Source organism: Ischnura elegans, chromosome 2, assembly GCF_921293095.1.
Source record: "Ischnura elegans chromosome 2, ioIscEleg1.1, whole genome shotgun sequence".
NCBI lineage: Eukaryota > Metazoa > Arthropoda > Insecta > Odonata > Coenagrionidae > Ischnura > Ischnura elegans.
In genome coordinates, this window is record NC_060247.1 from 64,249,735 (window position 1) to 64,273,310 (window position 23,576).

At 38.0% G+C, this 23,576-nt stretch overlaps 1 protein-coding gene across 1 annotated transcript in view; it reads left to right on the top strand.

Moving 5' to 3' along the window:
* Window positions 1-22,891, top strand: part of LOC124153856 (actin-histidine N-methyltransferase) — a 91,103-nt gene extending 68,212 nt beyond the window's left edge. The window contains exons 6-9 of the mRNA XM_046527238.1: window positions 15,816-15,957; window positions 17,019-17,373; window positions 18,309-18,457; window positions 20,617-22,891. Coding sequence (XP_046383194.1) covers window positions 15,816-15,957; window positions 17,019-17,373; window positions 18,309-18,457; window positions 20,617-20,760 — 790 coding nt within the window. The 3' untranslated portion in view covers window positions 20,761-22,891. The remainder of the gene's footprint in view (window positions 1-15,815; window positions 15,958-17,018; window positions 17,374-18,308; window positions 18,458-20,616) is intronic.
* Window positions 22,892-23,576: the final 685 nt, after the last annotated feature.

Below are 23,576 nucleotides of genomic sequence, written 5' to 3' on the forward strand. Positions count from 1 at the left end.
ACCATATCCAGCACTTCGTCGTTCCTCCTCCTCTCTGTCCATTTCACCTTCTCCATTCTTCTTCATACCCACATCTCGAATGCCTCCATCTTCTCTCGCCCTCCTTCCTCAGTGTCCGCGTTTCCGCGCCGTAGAGAGAGCGCCGTACACTCCTGATCAAACTCTTCACTAATATTTTCTTTAAACTTTACTGCTGTATCCGTTTTCCTCTAATGATGGAATGGAAGTGGGAAACCATACCAAATATCTCTTCTCTGAAAACATGGAGTACGTTGTGGAATGAGTGACATTTTATTTTGACATGTTTGCGATGGCTTTCACTAAATTTCACTGTAGGACCCACTCTTCCCCGTATTTCCTGTTCCAAATGAACCCTGTTTTGTTGCCATTCTATTTTAGTGGATCAATCCGACACTTCCTCCTCAAGTGAATGAAAAGCTTTTTCACTCCTAACTATCATTTGTATGTTCAAAAGAGAGCGGACAAATGAGGAGGCCCAAAATGCGGTGGGCTGGGAAATGAAATCGTTGGATAAGATAAATTAGAGATAGGGAGTGGTTAGGCTTACGGACAAGGCTATTTTGAAATACACGATAGAGAGAAGATGTCAAATAACGTGGAAGGAAGGAAGAGAGCTGGGTTTATGGAATGAAGTATGGTATGTTATGTGGAAGTGGCGACCGGCAGATAAGGTCATTTTTGCCGCTAGGGAAGGGTGGAGAGAAACCTGGTGTCGGCATTAGCATGCTCTTAACGAAAGGCGCCAAGGGAACCTCGTCCGACGGACGGACGTTGAACTCTTAAGTGCCTGCCACATAGAATTTAATTAGGGAATCGTGTTGTGCATACATTATTATTTAGAAGTGAGATTTCTTTGAGGTATAATTATCATAATGCAAGTTTAATTTTAAGTCTAAGCGGAGTCATTTGATGGCTTAACCTCTGACTTTTGATTGCACCATATATATCAAATTGTAGTTATTTGTTCTGGTTCTGTTCTTTGTAGCAAAAAATATTTATAAGCGATATCTATTTTCCACCCCTGCGAGGAGGACACTTCCGCCCTTTGATCAACCAAATTTCTCTCTTCATTCTATATAGTACAGCACAAATTTGTTGTTGTTGTCAACTAAAATCGATTTATGTCGCACTTTTTCGTTTTACTAAGTTTGTTATTACTTTTATAAGTAAACTTTCTATCGCCCGCAGGTACCATAATCGAACTCTTATCATGAAATCCCACCGGAATCATTTCCTGGCTTAGCCACTGACTTGTGGGTGGCTAATTTGTTTCAAATAGTAGTTAATTTCTTTCGATGCCCATCGCCATAGCCAACGAGATTTATTACCGATTGCATATCTCTCTCTCCGCGAGAAGGAGACATTCGTGTTTGTGTCAGCAACGCAACAGGTGTGGATACCCCTCTCTAATTTTGGCCCGGAATCAGGCGAACTCGACACCTTGTTTACGTCTTTTGCACATATCCTTGCTATTGCGTCTCCTTGCCCCCCTCCTGCGCGTGATTCGCTTCTGAGAAGTGTATATTTCCGTCACCCTCTACATAATCATAACAGGACTCCTCGGGTGTTATGCTCGACTCAGTGCGAAAACAGGTTTTCCCACGGAAAACGTTCTCACTCTCGTTCGTTTTGTGACCTCGTGACCCGAAAATGTCGCTTTGTCAAGAATCAGTCCGGTAATCGTCAGTTCTCTCAAGCAGCTAAATCTTTTCTTTTCATTTTTCTCCGATGTTACATTAGAAGATAAATTGAAAGATTGTCTTACCCTCTTGGGATAACTAAACGGGAAGTCTGTACCCATGTAGTACATCATTATTCGGCCATCACTTCTTACTGTTTTCCAATAAAGTATATTACGTGTACTAAGTGTAATTTATCGGTAATTTAGCCCGCGGCTATTAAATAATAATTTGAAAATACGTAAATTTTTATTATTGCGATGATCAATTAGATTCCTTAACGAATTTGAGAAATTCTCAGTGTCAAATCAGTATGTAATGATTTTAAAGTTGCGAAATCCATAGCACTTGGTCGGGAAATAATTTTATGATTCGCAAAGTACGGGAAAAAATAATGCTAAGATCGAAGAGTCCGAAATAGACGTAGCCCTCGATCAGTTAATTTTTCCATAAAAAATCTTTATCCAATTAATGAATTGATGATGCAGCTGCAAGCATAGATATTCAAGGTGATAATGTTGTCAAGTCTTCGCCCACTTCAAAACGTTATTCAATGGGTGGAAATCGTTTTTAATACAAAATAAATCTAAATAGTTACATCTGCCCTCACTTTTTGTACTTCACTGCAAAAACTTAATGATGAGAATGCTCATTGCGTCCTTGTAGTTTACCATGCTATGTTAGAAAAATTGGTGGTAAAATATTTATAATAGTCTCTAAAATATCGATTCACCCTTTTCATAAGTACGATTACTGATGTTATGTTCCTGCTCCAACCCCTGCTGCAGTAGTAGAAATGAGTACTCTTCCTCGGTATCTAGAGAGGAAATGACTTCTATTTCTTCAGAACTAAACCTTGTCATTTTAAAGGGAGTGACGAAATACAAAGAAAGTTTTTTCGAGTTTGTGTTAGCAAGTACCAATGTAAAATTCTTTTGTCTGGATTAGGAATCTCTGAAGACTTGTAGGTTACCAGTAGTGTTTAAATTGCCTGAAAAAATATTATTTAGCCGAAAGCGGGTTCGAGGGATGGCTCCAGTATATCTCGTTCCCTCCGTGACGTGGCACTGATTGCGATACTGGATGTTATATTAGTGTCAAAACAATAAACTGGAGGTGCAGGTAGTAAGTGCCTCCGTAACTGCCTCTCTTTCCTTGGCATTAATGGCTGGCATAAAAATTTAGATAACATCCCTCTGACAAAGCTGGCCAGTCTTCTTTATTTTCTCTCTGACGGCTCAACTTATATTTATTTGGTCGTTATCGCTACTATACGGCTGTGGGATTTTTGGTAATGCAGCATGTAAATATATATTAAGGGTAATATATGCTAGAGTAACTGTGAAGGTCGTGTTCGATAAACCAAGGGCAGGTTATTTTAAAGCTAAATATGTCGCTTGAGGGGACTAAATTTTTAATTATATTATGGACGAGGGAAGTGAATTATTTTTATTGAACTTTAGATGATTTATCTCGCAAATATTTCTTAATTTGCATGATGAGTATGCTGATGCATACTGCGATGAAATCACAGAATGTTCCTAATTACCTATTAGCCCTCATATAAGGTTTATAAAGATAAATCTTTTTGGTTTCCGCCTTGAGGTGGTAGGATTCACGTTAGCAATTAATGCTCAGCCTACTTCCGACATGCCGCTTACGGAAGTGTTCCCACTTCTAAATCTTTCCCTATTGGAAGTTTAAATCCGGAAATTTAATGCACCCCATTGTCCTACTCGTTAATTTAGTGGTCCATACATTTAATTGCTAGTGATCTATTAATAACTATCGCCTGGAACGAGTGGCGTCATATCGTATTTACGTTTTGCAAAATGTAAAATATTCAGAACTTCGCTGGCTGCGCAGAAAAGTGTTAATTAGACCCCGTTTCATGCTTTATGTCATACGACTATTATCTTCATTGTTATTTATACTACTCCATTTTTTGTCTTAGGCGGCGAATTTTACGCACTTGCTTATTTTACTGTTAATCCATATATCCTTGGTCAGTTAGTGGTTCAAGAGACATTTATGTAGTCATTTCAGACGTTATTACTTGATTATAAAAATTCTTGCATTGTTATTTTTTCCCATTTGTGATATTGCCTCACAAGTTTTACTGTAATTGAATAAAAACCAATCGTAAAAACTAGTTTTTTATTTTTTTATCGTAATTTTCGGAATTTATTTTACTGGTGAGGGTGGAAATTTATTTTACATTGTATTTGTTAGAATCTAAACACGAAACCATTTGTCTGAAAAAATGCTTATACCCCGCCAGGTCTAAACCAGAGTATTCGTAAGCAGAGAAAAGAAGCGCGAAGCCTAAAAATATGGATTTTTTTCCTCTTTTGCAATTCCTTGATGGCTGGTGCAATCGCAATTCATACTTTTTTCCCGAGATCTTTCGTGGATACTTGAATAATGGGAGCCTCACCTGCGTAATACGTCTTTGATCTCCCTACCCCAACCACAGAAACCCTTTCCTCCCTCATTATCCACCCGCTATTTCATTTCTTTGACGCGCAAAGCAGGTCCACCGTGGCGTGGAGTTTTGCTCCGTCTCATAACAAAGTTGAGCGCTCTTGATTGGACGAGTTCCCACGCCCAATGACCCGCTGTCATTGTTTCGGCGTTAACTGGGCAGGGGTTGGCACTTTCCGTCCACACCTCGCGTGTTCGCTCTCCGAGAATGGTCTCAGCTTTCAACTCCCATGCGAATGCTCTCCTTTAACAATGGGCCCTTCGTCGTTTTGCGACCCCCCCCCTCTTTCCAACCCTCACTTATTACCCCCCCCATCACCATTCGACCGCGTGAATGAGAGGACTTAACTCACGTGCTTCAAAATTGCTCAATGCCTCTGACCTCAAGACCTTCTCAGTCATGCGTCACCGAGCGAAAAATTTTGAAGCGGATCATTTGTTGGCAGTTCTGGAGTGGTGCGGAACCTCGGAGAAAATATTGCCTGTAGTGATTTTCGGCTGTCGGCGTGTGTAACCGAGATTAAAATGATAAAATCCGGGATGACGTGATTCCTGAGTTGCGATTGGGATGGGTGCGATTGTTGGCATTTAGTTTTTATTTATTTCAATTATAATTTCATATCTATTGAATTTTATAAGAAGGAAATTCAGGATTTTAATTAAATATTAATTTAAACATCTAATTTGATAACTTTTTCCATGTTACATAATAATACCGAAATTGGGATTAAAACGTTGACATCATCTTTTGGTTGATGTTCATCCACATGGATCGCTCTAGTCCATATTTGTACTGCCAATCAGTGCGTGGATAAGTTAATTTAAGTACCAACTTACAGAAATGGCAATGCAGGTAGACTCATTGACTTCCACAGTTGTGTCCTAGTTTCGGCTGTTAGGCCACTTCGGCTTATTTGAGCAAAGGAAGTCACTGCGGTCCCTCAATATTAACATCGTGGGGCCCTACAGCCGAGAGAAACGTAAAAACTGTCTGAAACCTTCGACGGGTAAAGTTGGGTGCAGTGTACTAGAAGTAACATTGTCTTACTCACGCCTATTGAGGCGGTTTACTGGGAGTTGTGTGGATGTAGATGATCGTATATTAAACTTATTTTGATTAGAATAAAAAAAATAAGAAAAGCCTGTGTGACGTCATTCTGGTTCCAGCTGCCGCCATGTGAGGCCACCTTGGTGCGAGGATATGAGCGCCGATACAATGCAGGCTGCTAGCAGGTAGCAGAGTACCCTGCTAGCAGGTAGCTCTTGGCTTAAATAAGGATTATTAATACCTTATCAAACGAAGGAAACCTTCCGACCATAGGCAATTTTAATAGGTGATTATTAAGAAATGTTTCCCTGAGCCCTGTGCCTCATCGCATTGGTAATCTCAGACGATGTAAAACTTCTGACTGCTCGTATGGCCTGTGAGCCCCTGTGACGTCACGTGGAGTGGCATCGAATGGGCGCCAATCTGGCCTTTTCAAATGGCGTTGAAATTGACCATTAACATTCGTCTAAACTGGGATTTTTAAAACCAAATAATTTTTATATTATGAACACACTAATGTTGGGTCACGTATCGCAATCCATGCCTTTCGTTTCCTTTGATGAAGGTAACTACCCTATTGACTTGATTATGTCAAGAGCTAACACTGTCGGAGCAGTTGGTCAGCTTTTGCAGCTATTTCATCGTCTTGCTTAAACTCTTGTTTTCCGAGAGACGTCAGCGTTAACAGTATGCATTGTAGATTAGAAATTGCTTCTGGTTCAGTGACAGGCTTCGGTTACAGCTGCAAAAATACGAAAATACGACCAGGGGAAATAATTCCTTTTCTAATTTTTCACACGATGGTTGGGTTGCTCTTAGGACTTTAAGAAATTAAGTACATGTATTTAACCCCATGTAAAACTGTCTTAAAATTAACTGTGTCAGTTTTTATTGGAACGTTTGTTGTTGCGAAACGATCAATTAAGACATCTAACTCGGAGAAAATCATTTTTCTTTCTTACTTTAAGCTATGATCACCTTAGTCTTAAAATATTCACTTTTCCCGCGGTTGGAGAGCATGACCTCGAGTCGAGATTGCCGCATCGATAATAATGGAAGCGTTGTTACATCATCCTCTTGAAGTTGCTTGTTATGTTCGAAACAATGGTTTAATGCTGGGGAAGGGTTTGTGAACGAGAAAATGTGAGCGAGAACAGCGAATTTTCCTGTTGTTGGTCCCTTGGTTCTTAGACAAGCGATGATTTTCAAATGAGGAATTCTTTTTTTGTTGTAAGAGAAGCTCATTCTTATTTCCTATGAGAGCTATTGCTTTGTATCGGTCCAAAGATTCTATTCTTCCGACAATTGGCATTTGGACCGGTGGCAACGGTATATTTACTATGGAAAACGCGCGGATCCAAATATCATATTTTATCTGTGCTAATTTTATTATAATGATACCATTTATTGGTGTGTGTTACCAGTGTTAAGATTCTCTAAAGAATTTTTCAAGTCAGCTTCACTTTTCTGCGGGTCCCATTTATATTCACTCTCGAATTTCGTACTGTGATAGAATATTAAGATAACTATCGTAGTAAATTGTAAATTCAACCGCATAAATCATTGGTTTCATTTACTCGGGATTAATAATTTTATATTTTAATGCTTATTCCTCTTCAAACATTAGCTTAGGCCATGTATGAATTGATTTTTAATATTAAATAAGTGAGAAACCTGCCAAAAAGTAGCCTTTGATTTGAGTCTAAAGATAAGAAACTTAGGTAATAATACTCGATCGATTTCATGATCATACACCACCTATGGGGTGTTGAAACCTTGAACGAGTACGGTATATTGTGAAACGTAAATTAATAATGAAAGTTATGGGAGAATATCTGGAATAATTGTACAGTAATTGACTTGCGAAAAATACATTACCGTAAGAGTGTTTAACCGGCTGGACGCTGGGACTGCATAGCCCTCCACGGTCCATTTCGCACGATCCAAAACATTGGCGTGAACTTACTGAAAGGCTCGGTTTATTTTCATGATTTTTGTGCTCTCACTCATTTTCAAGGTGAGTTTTTCTTGTCCAACTGCAAAGGACTTATTAAAACACATTTCAGTGGAGAAGACGCATCACTAATTGTCTAATAGTAAGTAATTTTGTGTTAGCCCTCTTTCGTCAATTTTTACTCCTTTAAAACTTACGAAATCTTTTAGTGTTTATTAAAAGGCTTAAATTAGTCAAACAAATTATTGAAAAATACTGGGAAATTCGCGAAAAAATATATTTAAATTTTATTTTCGTAGTGTTTCCTGTATCATTACTTCTCACGCTATCCTATAAAAGATTTTAGGCATACAATAGTAGTCTTATTTCGAACTTTTACTATGTCTCAATTAAAAGATATTCCCCCTCTTCCCCGAGAAAATTCTGGGGTGAAACAATCATATTTTAGATTCATTCTATTTGTGGTATTGTAACCGATCCAATTTGAGAAGTTAGAGTGAGCACTATGTATTGAGAATCTTTATTAAATTGAGTATTAAATATGCTTTTTATTTGTCTTATAATCACCCGTTCCTGGTTATAAATCGTTTATTTTTTGGGTGTTTTAGATATATTGCATGTAATTAATTAAAATGTGTAAGAGTGTATGTGAGACTAAGAGTAAATATATCGGTGTATTACTAAAATACCAATAACTATAACGTTAAGCGAGTGCAGTTAGCCGGCCTCGGTGCCGGCGAGCGATAGTCCTCGCATGCTAAGCCGAAGGTCGCAGGTCGAGTTCTGTCTGGATGGATAGGATGCTGCAGTCCAGGGCATGGCTCTTTATAATCCATCGTTTTTGATTGGTGTAAACTGCTTAAAGGGCCTTTCTTTGTTGAGCGGGATATCAATGGTAACAAAATAATAAATAATTTATTGGTTATGAATTCGTGGACAATGAAACGTTCCGCTAAAAAATGATAAACACGTGTCCTCTTGAAGACCACAAGTTAAAAATCTTTCCCTATCACTCGGTTATTTTCGTAGGCATAAATTATATCTCTAAGAAACATCATCTGAAGAATATACTCAGAATAGGTATTGAGTTTGAGAGAAGCTGTGCACTATCATTATAACCAAAGGTACGTTGTAAAAATGGCGCATAAACCGCACATGAATAACTTCAGGTCTTGAATTTGAAAGTCGTGCTTATTTCCGAGGATTACCTCGCTTACCCTTGTGATTTCCGAAGCCTCCGTGTGCTTTTGTACTTTCGAATTACCGGCCTATTAATAAGCCATAAATCAAACAGACCATGAGAGACGTACTCCTATAAGGAACTAGTTTCTAAAAAAGTACAATATTTATGGTAAAATAATTCACAGAGGAGAAAATAGGGCAGCGCAGTGGAAGAATAGGCGGAACTAACGACAAGTCTCATCATCTCAACGTTATAGTTAGTGTCATGTCGCATGAGACCGGGAATTAAAGTGAAACTCAACTGCTGGTGAACATTTTCTGTTTTCTACTGTCGTTATTCTTAACTGCTTTCTGTTGATTGTCGGGGCCGCAACTTAAGCTACAGAAATAAGGGCTGTCTTTATGTTTCTGTCGACGATTACCGCTCATTCTAGTTTAATGAAAGCCTGAGCTTCATATGAAGAGAATCAAAAGCTAAAATTAAAATTTCGAATTCTTGAAAAAATTGTCATAAAGCTCTATTTTGAGCGCAGAATGTTCCGAATAACCAGTGCATTAGAATATCCTGTGGATAAATTTCGGTTTCCATTATTGCTGCACAGTGGCGTAGCCAGGAGGGTCCGGGGGGTCCGGACCCACCCCGAAATATAAAAGTGCAATTATTTTCGTTCATAAAAGAAAACAAAGCATTGAAAAATCATGAGTGTACAACATATATATTCAGCAAATGAAGTTATAAGGAAAAGTATTAAAATTAGTTTAAAACCCTCTAATTAGTACCTAGTTTTTTTTTAATTTTACCCCTGGTTTTGGACCCCCCCCCCCCCTAACAACGAAATTCTTGGCTACGCCACTATTGATGCATGTTTTCCATCGCATCGCGTTGCTTTGCTTTTTTTGCTGCTACACTTACAGTTTGTACGGAGAAGGAAAAGAACCAAAAACCACGGAGTGCCGTCGAATATAAAATCCCAGATCACGTGATTCGTAATGGGCTGACTCCTACGGTAGTTTTTGTTTACTCGCTATTCGTCAGTTTAATGGAAATTAAATTTATAATCCAAATAAACAGCGTAATAGCAAAGGCTAACAATTCAGTCAGCCAAGAAGAGCTACCCCAAGGTGTACCATTTCAATCTCTGTCGTCGCGTGCGCTAGTGTCAGAAATCGCTGCTGTTTCGGTGCACTCTGACATCGCTATCGCAATGGTTAACCCTCTTACTAGTAGTGCCAACTACTTAGAGGGGCACTGGCGAGAACTGCCCGTGGTATTAACATCTATTGTAATATTTTCGAGGAAAAATATCTGTTACGCCATCCTTTGGTATATTACCATGCTGTTTTTTTAAATTTTCTTAGAGGGTAGAATGTTAGGGAAACGAGGGAGGGGAAGGAAAAGAATAGGATTTTTAGATAGATTGAAAGAGAGTAGCAGTGAATTAAAGAAGGTAGTGCTGGAAGGAAAGGTAGGCTCCCAGCTCACTTCTTGAATACTCCATGAAAACCTACCTTAATCGGTAGAATACTATAATTTAAAAAATTGTATTAATTTTTAGCTATTAAAGGGTTATTCAAGAGTTTACTTGCTGCCTTGTAATTAATTTGAAAGTTTTACTATCTCACAGCCGATATTTCAGCTCGTGGCACTTTTCGGCTATGATGCAAAAGCCGAACGATCGGCCCGTGGCACTAAGTAGGTTAAACTCGGCGTCATTTCAATGGGAAATTTCGAGATCACCAGAGCCGAAATCTAATATTTTTAACATGAATACATGTATCGGGTCGCCACCATGCTTGCGACTTACGATTTCGCGTTTCACTTGATCTGCGCGCTCAATACAAGGGAGGCCAGTTGCTGTTTGAAAACGAGTCCCGGCGGAGGAAAGTGGAAAATGGAATTTCGTTGGCCATCACGTACTTCATGCATCCTCTCGGATGTCTCCCTACTCCTTTGGGATGTCAGCCTTTCTTTTTGTCCATGTGTGTCGGAGTGACCTTGATTTTCCCCTCGCACGCGTGAAAGTTCCTTCGGTGTAAACACGGCCGATGCATACGGTGGAGTCCGCTATATCGGGGCGAATTGACATGGCCAAAGGAGGACGGCGGTTGGCTTATAATTATTCATTTAGCGCGCAACCTGATGTTCTCCGACCGAAAGAAATGCCGCGGGCGGGTGATTTCTGCAGCCGGGGAAGCATCCTAAGGAAAGTTTCGCACCTAAAACCTGCCGCGAAAGAATGGAGAGCGCTAAACGCCTTGTATACGAATTTGGTTTGGAGTCGCAAGAGAACAGTGAGTCCACGTGCTAGGCTTGCATAATTTTTTTCGAGTGACACGTTGAAAATCATCTTAGAATCGCGCAATTTTTACAGGTTCATTGGTAAAGAGAGATAGATTGCAGAACAGACAGTCCGAATGTCATTTTTTCCACGATCAATAAGAGATTATAACGGCAGCAATAGAACTCGTAAATAGATTGCATGACTTGTAGTGTAGCCTACCAACCTATGTAAAACTTAATGCATGTTTCTGAATTTCTATTCTATATTCTATTTCTAACAGCATATAGTAGTATAGTTTGTTATTATACGGGACGTTTTTTGGACGGTGTGGTGTGCATGTGGGATTCCAAATGCATGCTGCATGCTGGTGATTGATCACCCCCTGCCGAACACCCTAGAGGTGGCTCGCAGGGTATTATGTAGATGTAGATGTAATGATAAAATGGGAGAAATATTTTGTCGAACGTTCTGGCCCTGGAATTCGTCATTCCCCCGAACAACGTGGCACTTCAATAGATGCTCTATTGTATTTCGTGTGGATTACGCTTAAGAGAACGCATACCTTCCTGTTGATCGGTCATATATTGTCATGTTGGTGCCAAGTCATCATTTAAAACGTACGCCGTCATCTTAAAAAAATCAGGTTGTGTATCAAACTTGTGTACACCGTTGCTAACATTTTCCTATATTACTCAGGTATAAAAAATGCATTTGAGAAAATAATGTGGTAAAATTTTCAAATGCAAGATACTGGTTAATTTTGGCCGGGGTGTACTTAATCCACCGTGAAAATTTCAAGTTGTTGATTTTAGTCTTAAGCGAGTAATCTGTCACCATAAACCACAGGCCCAGCCGGAGGTGTGCTTCGCCTTCAAGTTCTCGATGCATGGCATTCATCTTCCTCATAATCGTACCTATCTGGTCCGTTGTTACATATTCAGGCCGCAGTTGACTAATTTTGCGCAGTGAAAGGTTCGAATTCATCCCTTTCTAATAATCCTCTTAAAAAGTTCACTTGTAAATATGACGAAATTTTATCACCAACACTCACTGAATGTTCACTTATTTTGCATCCATGTCACCTTTAATTTAAATATCGCGCGATTCATCGGGTATGATGACAGTAAACTTGAAAAATCGGTACAGTGAACGAATTCGAAATAAATAGCTTAAAGGTAAACAAAACACTTATCACTTGGATTCTTGCATTGCAGTCAAAGGCCAGGAGAACTTAACGTCATTACCATCGGTAAGATGTAATTTCTATTTCACATATTTTCTCTAATCCGTTCAAACGTGAAGTGGTGGAGTTTGTAAGATCTGTGAATCGTTTACGAATATTAGGGTGGTTTCCCATTGTATTTTTATTGCCTAAATCGAAAGATTTAGGTAATTTAGACTCCTGAAGTACGCATTTAACGCTTTTAGATTTTTAAATGACGATATCTATTTTTCGCGATTTAATGATAAGTGAAAATTTTCATATGCGCGAAAACGCGACGACAATGTATGAATGCTGGGAAAAGCCCACGTGACGTCATTATGATTCCGGCTACCGCCGTGTGAGGCCACCTTAATGCGAGACTATGAGCGCCGGTACGTTGCAGGCTTCTAGCAGGTAGCAGAGTACCCTGCTAGCAGGTAGCGCTTGGCTTAAATAAGGATTGTTAATACCCTATCAAACGAAGGAAACTTCCCGACCTTAGGCAGTTGTAATAGGTGATTATTAAGGAATGTTTCCCTGAGCTCTGTGCCTCATCTATGGATTGGCAATCTCAGACGATGTAAAACTCCTGTCTAATCGTATAGAAACTAGGTCCCTGTGACGTCACGTGAAGTGGCATCGCATGGGCGCCAATCTGGCCTTTTTTCAAATGCGGTTAAAATTGACCATTGCCATTCGTCTAAACTGGTATTTCTAAAACCAAATAATTTGATATTATGAATTCACTAATGGTGGGTAACGAATCGCAATCAATGCCTTTCGTTTTCTTTGATGAAGGAAACTATACCCTATTACGGTATGAAGCAGAAAAGAGGAGCGGTTGAAGGTTGTTTGAAGTTCACTTATTATGTGCTTCAAGGAATATTTCGTTCATGCTCTTGAATTACAATGAAATATCCTACAAATATGTTTTGGTGAAAATGGGTGGAGTCGGATTATTCTCACCTCCTTTTTTGTTTCCAATTTGGGCGCATTTTGATCGGTTTTCAAAAAATCCGCTACCTGGCTATGAGTACGTAGCGATTCAATTATTCCTAATATTTACTATATAATATTTTCCATCGTAAGGAGTGACATTGAAAAGTAATAAAAATTTAAAAATCCCATCATCACGAATATGAATTTCGGTTAGTGGCCTAAATTTTACCTTCTTTCGCTGTGAAATTGGAATCGCTCTGCTCGTGAGCTACGCGAGTGTCGACTTTTGTAAACTCATTTAAATTTGTGGTCGGTGACTACACACCTTAAGGCCGTATCACACTAGCGACTGCGGCCGGCGCTGCGGCTGCGACCGCGACTGCGACTGGCCCGTCGACCAATCAGAGCGAGGCAGTCGACGCTGCGACTGCGACTCCGAAGAATAGCCGACCGGCTATTCTTCAGAGTCGCAGTCGCAGTCGCAGCCAATCAGAGAGCTCCATTTCAATCTCGCGCGCTGGCGGCAGACGTGTTTGTTTGTTTTGGTTACCGTAGCGAGGGAAGTTCAAGAAGGTTATAAGATAACGCTGAGATAATTTCGGATTTTTAAAGTGAAGATGGAGGCCCAGTATATTGGATATTGCACCCGAGTACACAGGTGAATGAAAATGAAGTACGTTTTAACATATTTTAGGAACATTTTCAACAATTGCTGCTCTCTATCTATTCTTTGGGCTTTCGTAAACAAACAAGCCACAAGCAGAAACGTTCATACGTGCGCATGCGCGATCGTGGCGTCGGCCGCAATGTGTGATGGGGTGTAGTCGCAGCCGCAGCCGCAGTCGCGGTCGCAGCGGCGGCCGCAGTCGCTAGTGTGATACGGCCTTTAGAGGCCGAGAGAAGAATCCTCTTTGTAATGTTCGCGGAAACCTTAGTGAACGCGCCTTGGTTGCTATGCAGCCAGTGGGGGATCCATAGAGAGGCTAGAAGGGAATATAGTCCCCCACCCTGGAGTATTCAGTATACTCTAGATAAAATTGTACTTTTTTCAGTTGCCAAATATATGCAGGAGAGGAGAGCCCCGAAAACTCAAATTACTAAAAATGTACATTAATGTTTATTTCTAAAACTTAATTCTTTGGAAAATTGGTAATTAGACAACCTTAAATTGTTGCTACAAACTTCGAAATTCCCAAAATTATCCAAACCTGCGAGACCCCACTACTTCTTGGAGGTTATCCCCCACCAGTGGGGATGAGGGGGATAGATCTTAGAGTAGATAGAGAACCCCCCAAAGCCTCAAGAAATGAAAAAAATATTTTAAACTACTGTCTATATTTGATGTATAAGAATTGCATCTGCTTTAAGTTAAATTTTAAGTGCCAAAATGATTTAGAATGTATTTCCAGGCATGTAATTTTTCAAAAAATGTCTCCCCATTGCAAGGGTGGGTCGCCCTCAGGCCCCCATCTCCTCCTACTAATATTCCTTGCTATTCCACTGCCCCCCACCTCCACCCTTTGTACCTATCCTGGATCAGCCACTGGACGCAGCGCTTCCCAAAACACTCTGCTCCCCACCCATCTATCTCTCTCCATCTCTTTTTTCGACTCATTCCTCCGCGCGGCCTGTTTGCGTCCGTCCCACCGTCGCGTCGCGCCGTCATAACTGGGTCACTTGGCAATCGCGCTGGAGCAGGAGGAGGGATATATAGCGAGCGAGGGTTCGTCGGACGCCCCGCAGCGCGATTATCTCGTGTGGAGTAATTCGTGGCGTGCGCGGAAGATGATGTGCTTCGATAGTGTATGCGCGGCCTCAAGTGATTTCTCCCGGCAAAATGCTCGGCGAATGTACATACAAACAAGGGAGCGATTTTTCGAATTCTAAAATGTATTTTTTTCTCTCGTTGTAACGCCATGTTACATTTTTTTTTAACTATGAGGCATGTAATTAATAAGTATGTTCACCAATGTTAATAGCATAATCTATTGTATGATTTAATTGGTTTTCTTAGAAAATAATTTGTGCGTGGATAACAGGAAATTAACTCCAAGAAAGGCTTATCCTTGAGGGTTACCAAAAAAATTCTAATACTGTGAACTGAATTGAAAAAATAAATTATTATCATTATCATTCTTTCGGCTTTTACGCATGCGAGCAAGGTTGAAATACGAACTAGAGTGGCTTTTCAAATTCTAAAAATTAAATTTTTTCCACTGTTGCAACGCCATGTAATATTTGTTGAATTTTTAAAGTATTTATTTTATGTGCGTGTTTACCATTGTTAATTCCTGCTTTTAATGTAATATATAGTAGTTAATCCAGTGTATAATTTAAATTTGATTTTGTTGGAAAATAGTTTTTATAACGACTACAAAAAGGTAACCCCGATCCAGGTTTATCCATGGGTGTTACCTAAAAAGATGTTTCTAATACTGTTGAGTGTACTGAAAAAATAAATTATTATTGTCATCCCTTTGGCTTTTACCCATGCGAGCAAGATTAAAATACAAACAAGGGCAGATTTTCAAATTCTAAAATGCATTTTTTTCTCTCCTTGAAACACCATGTAACTGAAGTTGAATTTTAGAGTAATTTATATTAGGTGTAGGTGTATCAATGATAATCCCCTGGTGTTTTAATGTTAATTACCGGCCTCAGTGGCATCAGGGTCAAGTCCTTGCCCACCACACAGGAGGACGTGAGTTCAAGCTCTGCCTTGGTGACTGTAGATTGTGATGTTTCATGTAGATTAAATTATTATATTATTTGTTGACTTATTCATTTTTTATGTTCCCCATTTATCGTAATTCTTCTGAATGAACCAGTTTCCTACCAGTAATTGTTGGGGAAAGTTTTTTTTATAAGTATTACCTCTCGTTGCTATTGTTAATAATGTCCGATTGTAATCACAATTAATTATTTGTGTAGGACTTATGCCCAATGAATTGCGATCTTCATCTGTGTGTCTCTTAAATGAAACGCGAATTTAAATTTGGAAATGGTGTTTTTTTATTTATAGATGGGCTGTCTCAACAGTGATGACTCGACAAAACTTTGTGCCGGGAGATGTCCAACCTGGAGAAATGCAATCTGAAAAGAATCCAGCACTGGTCAATGCTTTTATTCCAATGTGGGATATGTGCAACCACACAAATGGAGAAGTAAGTTAACTGTATCTCTATTCTATCATCATTTTTCATGGCTCAGGCCCATAATTTTCTTTCTTATTACTACCTCTAGTAGTCTAGAGTGAGCTATTAGTCCAAATGAGAAACTATTTTTTGTTAATGCTTTAAAAGGTTTAAGCACTTTTCCTAATTTTCTCGAGGAAAAATGGTCATTTTGGGATGTTATCTTCAAAATTGTCAATTTTTCAATCCTCCTTAATTAATGTGAGTCATACTTTTCCTTCCACCTTAAATTGAAATATACTAGCTCAGGTTTGGTTTTATTTTAAGTTTAACTCATTTATTATTACTCTTGAATGTATAATAGTTTGCAGTTTAACTTTATATGATCAAAAAATCTCTATTTCCTGGTTTTCAACAGCAGGCAGCATTGGGAAAGTAAAGTCATACATGTCAAATAGCCATATTTCTAATGTACTTACTTACGCAGTATCCTCGTAAAATTTTCAGGGATAGGGGTTTATTTGGAGAAAAGGTACAAATTGGGAAGTTAATTTGAAAGGGTAATAAAAGGCATAAGACTGAATTCCCTATACATTTCAGAGTGATTTTACTTACTGTGGCACTCCTGATGCTCGCTATGACCAAAAATCTACAATTTTTATCACTTGCCAATATTCCATAGCTTAGTTAAGACTCAGGTCTCCCCTCAGTTCTCCTAATTAAGATATGACATAATAAAATTATAGAGAGTGTAAGGACATCCATGAGAAAAAAACCATTTTAGATCCCCTTTAACTTTTAGTATCCCTAATAATAAGGCATCTAGCATTTTTAAACGTTTTCAAAAGTTTAGCTTTAGTTATATGTTCAGAGAAATAAATTGATATGTATCTATTGAAAGAAGCATATGAAGACTGTGCTTTGAGATTTCATTATTGGCAAAGACCAACCATTATGAACTTCGACCAACCGTTTGACTTAAATTTTTAACTGTTTTTTTGCCTTTTACATGCTTGTAGATCACAATAACTTTTATATGCTAAGGGAATTTCTGTCTTACTCTGATGTTTCCAAATATCCTTTTTTTGTAGTTGACCACTGATTATGAAGAGGAAGAAGGAGGACGTAGTATTTGCCATGCTCTCCAGAATTTTTCCAAAGGCTCTCAGATATTCATTTTCTATGGATCAAGGCCTAACTCAGACCTTCTTGTGCACAACGGCTTTGTCTTCCCTAAAAATGAACATGACTCCTTAGCACTTCGTCTTGGTGTATCTAAGGGTGATCCTCTGCATCCCTTGAGGACAGCACTTCTCTCCAAAATACCACCCAAGCTTCCATTTTTTTCAAATGCCACGCCTCCCACGGATTTCTCTTTGCTGCCTGGACCCCAGCCAGTTGATGGTCAACTGCTAGCATTTTTGCGGGTATTTGCAATGGGGAAAGGTAAGTGGCTTTTAGAAAATACATGATTTTGAAGATTTCAGTTGTAAAAGTAGAATAGAAATCCGATTAGTAAAACTAATCGTAGTTGAACTGACATATATTATCAAATGATGATGAAATAGGTCAATTTCTTTAAAGGGCTTTATACATGGTACACATTATTGAGCAGATTAGAACTGCATTCATTTCTGATTATGAGGTGAAATTGCAGGAATACATGAATGAAATGAGAACAGGGGCTATTTTGCCAAATCATGTTCATGCAATGCATGTGTTCGTGCAATTCACCACTCTACACAACACAATTTTGACTGCACCTTTATACACATGTCAGAATGTGCAATTACATGCCGTGTGTAAAACAGCCTTAAAACACTAGCATAACATTATTAAGGTTGTTTTACACAGATCATTTCCTTAATAATGTTCTGCTAGTGTTTAAGGCTGTTTTACAGAGGTCATGTCATTGTGAAGATTAGCACTGAAAACATTTGCTGAAGTTGCTAGAATGCAAGCTCGGAATTAGAGCAGGGGCTATTTTGTATTTGCACACTTTGTCTCGCATTCACACATTCTCGCATGTGTTCTAGCAATTCACCACTTAACAGATTGCAATTTTGGTTTTGCTTTTGCATATACATCAGATTGCACAATGATGTGCCCAGTTTAAAATGCCTTTTACAGGATACAGATGATGTGCATGAATTACCAAAGCCTTATCTAATAAAAGTTGCTGATTTGTGGAGTCATTTGAGTTTTCTACATGCAAAAGAAACGTTATTTTGAGCCTCTTTAATTTTTTGAGCATTGAACAGTAGCACTTACAGTGGTAGGAAGTACTTTAGATTTGTCTATACTATAGTTTGTCAATTTAAAGTCCTTTTTTTTCCCCATGACACACTCAGCTGAATTTATTTGTTTTGTATCCATTGCAGAGCAATTAGAACACTGGTTGGAAAGTGATCACAGTGGTGATTTAGTTCATCCTGATTGCGCTGTGGACACCCAGGTGGAGTCTCGAGCATGGAACTTCCTTCTAACTCGTGTGCGCTTGCTTTTATCTGCATACTCCACCACACTCAAGGTAAAATTTATGCATGATGCATTGCCATTGATTCTCCTATGTATTTCATTTGCTTCATTCAGGGTATATGTTTGCTTTCATCATCACTGATCAACTATCGTAAGATTGGTTTGATGTGATTGTTCACTGAATTCTCCTATTTGCTAATTTTTTCACATTCATTTGGCATCCTTCATCAACCATTATGTGTTTATCCATCTATTAATCTTAGGTCTTTCTCTGCCATTCTTAATGTTCACTCATCTTTGGATGATTGTCCTCATTAGGCCATGTTGTCTCATGTTGTGGCCAAATAAGTTGTCCCAACTTCTTTTTCAGGTTTTCATAAGTACGTATTCTATGTTATCCAATTCCTTTCAGGACTTTATTCTCATTACTCCCTAATGTTTGCTTTAGATACTTTCATTTCATTCACCTTTGATTTTGCTTCCATGATAAAATCATAATGCTTGAAGCTAGACCATTGAGCCACAATGGAGTCATTGACACAGTATTTTAGTTGGCATTAATACTGTAGTGTTCCCATCATGAGATTGGTATTCATTTACATCCTTTATTACAATAATGTTAACCCTTTTGCTAAGAACGAGGCAAATGTGTGGCGGAACGTTTCTTGACCCGGGAGACGAAAGCCGCAAATTTTCGTTGGAGATTTACCTACGCAGGTGAATGAAAGCTGAAAATATGCATTTCCTTATTCTCCCCCTTTTGTGATGGTCTCGGGTTCGCAAAGTCTTTGTTTCGGGACCCAACAAAGCGGGACTTAGGCCGTACCCTCAAAATCCGGGAGCAGGTGTCCAGACCCCTCATCTTATATTACCCCTCTATACAGTCATACAATTTTTCATTCATTCAGTTTTCAAAATTGTGTTTCGAAATAAATATTTGTTCCTTTTTCAAAAAATGTAAACTAAGAACAGATTTTTTTGTCTTTTGTGCAGCATTTACAATTTTCAAACAAAATTGTAGGACAAATATCAACTTATATCTCGATTTCAGTATAATTAATTTTTTTCCTTCTTATCTTGACCTCGTTTAATTCATGGTAAAATATTTCTCGGAGTATAGGTCAATATATGTGCTGCAAAAAAGTTCTATAATTATCTAATCAACCAAGAAGGAAAGTTATTCATCACTTTCATATCACTGTCATCTCATACTACAATATAGAAGTACAAGGAGAAGAATCCGAAGAAGTAGCTGCATAACAACATCTAACCTTAACCCATTTTTTGGACTTCAAAAATGGAAAATTTAAGAAGAAATACAAGAGGAACGTTAGAACATATTGAAGCCCTGATGATAGTTTAAAATAAACTGAAACGTTGGCTTAAACTTTTTTGCATTACATACACACCTATACTCCGAGAACTATTTTACCATGATTTAAGTATATACATCAACATGGAGATTGTTGCTGCATTAAATGCGTTATTATTGATGGCAGAGCTTTGTTCGAAATTTGAAAATTCTCAGAATTAAACAAGGAATTAAATTTGAAGTCTGCAATTTATGTGCAAGTAACAATTATCCCTATAGCTAATTCATGTAAGCAAAGCGTGATTGACCGCAAACCAGTGCCACTGGTAGGGTTATTAACCCCGAAAGGAGGGAGCCCAAATACCTTCAGAGTCCGAGATAATGTGGAGTCCCGGCTAGGAAAGGTCGGAAAAGGTTGGTGCTGAGACTGTGATTATCCACGAGGCCTTTCTTGACGAATGTCCTGCAATAATCCTCTGTACAGAGGGGACGGAATAGGGGATAGAATAATTGGGACTTAGTCCAGCAGTCATGCTTAGCAGAGAACTCCACCATCTCGAAAGGTTTAACTAGATCTTTTTCTTAGAGGGGATAAGCCCAAAGCAAGCTTTTTTTGATGTCATGATTGTTTAAAATAGTAAATGTATCTACTGTGGAAGGGACAAAGTTACTTTGGTATGTTATTAAGATGGAAATGATTTGTGAATCAGCTATCTCAGTATAAATTTGTTAATGTGCATAAATTATGTTTTCATCATGCAGAATCATTTGTTTGCATTTCAATATTCAACCTGCTCAAAATCCTTAAAATGTTTATATATCTCCAGTTTATTTATCATTATCAACCCCACTAATTAGTATTGAATCATTATTATTATTCTACGGTTTTCTTCCCCTAGGAGGACTATCTGATATTGGAAAAGGACTCGCAGAAGACAGAGGTCCTTACAGATTGTCAGCGTTTGGCGATTCAACTCAGGGTTTGTGAGAAGGAAATTCTTCAAGGGACTGTTGAATATGCAGAGCAGAGACTTCGGCCCTAATGTGTCCATGAAGGATTTTTTAAGCAAGTATTTCTTTGTATCAGAAAGTATTTTCTTCAAATTGTTGTATAAAACATTTTAAGTGTCGCCAGTACTGTATCGAATTCTGTGACCCCCTTGCCTGTGTTACAAATGCTTTATTTATATATGTAAAGAAATCATTGGAGTATTTTGGAGAATATTTTTATGGTACAATTTATTATTGCAAAGCATCAACATCTAATTTTTTACTGATGTTTTAAAATACTGAATCTGTGGTGAATTGGCTGCATGGTTTTCTCCTAATCTTTTGAACAAAGTTAGGATGCAGCATTTTCTCAAAAAATTAATATATCGAGGTGTCTTTTATGATTTGTAGTCTTTACATACTTCTCATTCAGTATATTATTATTGCTGATGGCCAATGTCAAAGTTATTTGTATGAACATTCGAAGTTACTTTGCAAGCGATGAAAAGTAATCCGTTGAGGAAGGCTAGATGGTCTGTAAATTTTGCTTATTTCAAATAGTTGTACTCAAGAATGGACTTGACAGTTTCCTTGCTTGCCAAAACATGCCATTGAATTTTTAATTAACTTGCTCATACGTTTTTAACCTCTGGTTTAAATAATGAATGTCATGTGAAATTGTAACTGAGGAATGAGGGTTTCCTCTCATACAATTGGTATCAGAGAATTTTTACATGATTCCAATATGTTGAATTCCTGGAAGTTGTTTGTATATATGTTGAATGCCCTTCCTCCGTGAATATAGTTTATTGACATTAAACTAGGAATTTCACATTGCCTTTGCGATAGGTTGTTGGCCCTTAACTCAAAAATCATAGCAAAATCTTATCATTCTAGAAGTAATCGGTTAATGGAAGTGGCAGTCCTTGTTGTGTATGAATAAATAATGCTGATCACCCATGATGGAGATAAATTTTATTTTGTTTATGGTGAATGCAATCATAACTTTGTTTCTGTTGCTTTTCGATAAATTGGAGGCCAAATCATCAAAATATCTGGTAGATAGCCTGCAATGTGTAAGTTATATTTTTCAGCAGAAATATTCAATGTGAAATTCTTAGGAAAAATGTTTTAAACTTACCTCCTCCGTTACAGTATCATTTTTTCTTAAACTGAAAAGGGGATCAAAGTGATCTGTTTTTCCCTAATGCTCATAGCTGGTTTATGAGGTAAATACAATTTTGCAACTTTTATGCAAAACAGCATTGCTTTTGCACTGGTTGTAAGAAAAATTGGGCTTTCGTTATATTATTCTCCTATAACATTACTTTGTTATCCAGCTGAATTCTTCAGTCATTGGTTTGAAAATTGTGATCTCGCCTTGAAAAGTAATGGTGATAACTCCTGATTGTAGAGGAATCTTGTGTTTGGATGTAATTATTTATTCCCGAGGAAAGCTTTTGTAGGATTGACTATACTTCCTCTTGGTTTTATTCACGGAGGTAGTATGTATGTACAGATATAAGCATGCCTGATTTACTCTGTAATGTACTTACTTGTTAAGTGAGAGAATGAAGATGATGGTACAAGTATGTGAATGAAGATGGTAATATGGTCAGTCGGATATATTTTGATATTTTGATCAGCTTTTGATGTTTAAAGTAATTTCTGCTGGTACTGCATTTATGTTAATGTATTACATAAACAAAGTTATGTTTGGTTTCTATGCCTGTTGTTATATTGTTTTCTTAACTGTTAGATCACCCCTGAAGTAAATTAATTTTGATGTATAAATTAATTTCATGACGAACATACAACTCTGTACACCTAATTGTTTGATTTAAAAGTCTTCATTGATACCAAGAAGCATTAATCTTACTGAATCATCAAAATTTAATAATAATTAACTTTTAGTTCATCTAATGTATCTCATTTTTGATGGTGAATCTCAATGAAATATCTGAAATTTCCTAACTCTGACTTAATACAAGGAATTTGATCATATTTGTAAATGTAGGTTATGCATTCAGGGAAATGATCAATGAAATTGTTACTTCCTTTCCCTCAAACTGTTTTGTTTTTGTCATCTGTTAAACTTACCTCAATGTTGGAAACGAATCTGTGTAATTCAAGATAACTGATCTTATGAATATTAAAAATGAAAATAAATGTTTTTACCCCATATGGTATTGTTCAAATGTTTCACTACACTTTTATGTAACTTCCCGCCCTTCAAAGTCATTTTATGGGTGTATTTTTAGAAATGGGCATCATGAAAACTAAGCTAAGGTTTATCCCAGTTTGAAAAAATTGCTTTCTGTGGCACTGATCGAGTCAGATGAGGAAAGCATCTTGAGAAGTGCAAACTCAAGGATTGTTGTCTGAAAGCTAACAAAAAAAATTGGCTTCACATCTTTGGGGTACTCTAGAAAAAATTATACATTGGATTACTGAAATAGAAGCCCAGATTCATTAACTATCTTCACCACAGATGTAGGAAGGGACTTATACACAGGATTGGAAGGCTAAATTGAATGGGGTATAAGAACTAAAGGGCAAGAAAAATATGGGGATTCATGGTTCCACCTATCAACCACAGCAACAGCATATATCCGGCAGTCAATTACCGTCACTATAACTGAGACATGATGATGCCCAGTGTATAACGGGTGAACCTGTAGACCAAAAATGGAGAGTAAAGAGAAGCATTGAAAGAATAACCTCCCGTTACTTTAACAAATAGGACTTCATTCCAATGCAAAGGGTAAACTTAAAAAGTGTTTGTTCGTACGCAGGTTTCCACGGTGATCACTTGAGTTCAGCATTCTTTCTGGCTGCATCCGCGTCCATTGTCGAAGAACCACAACAG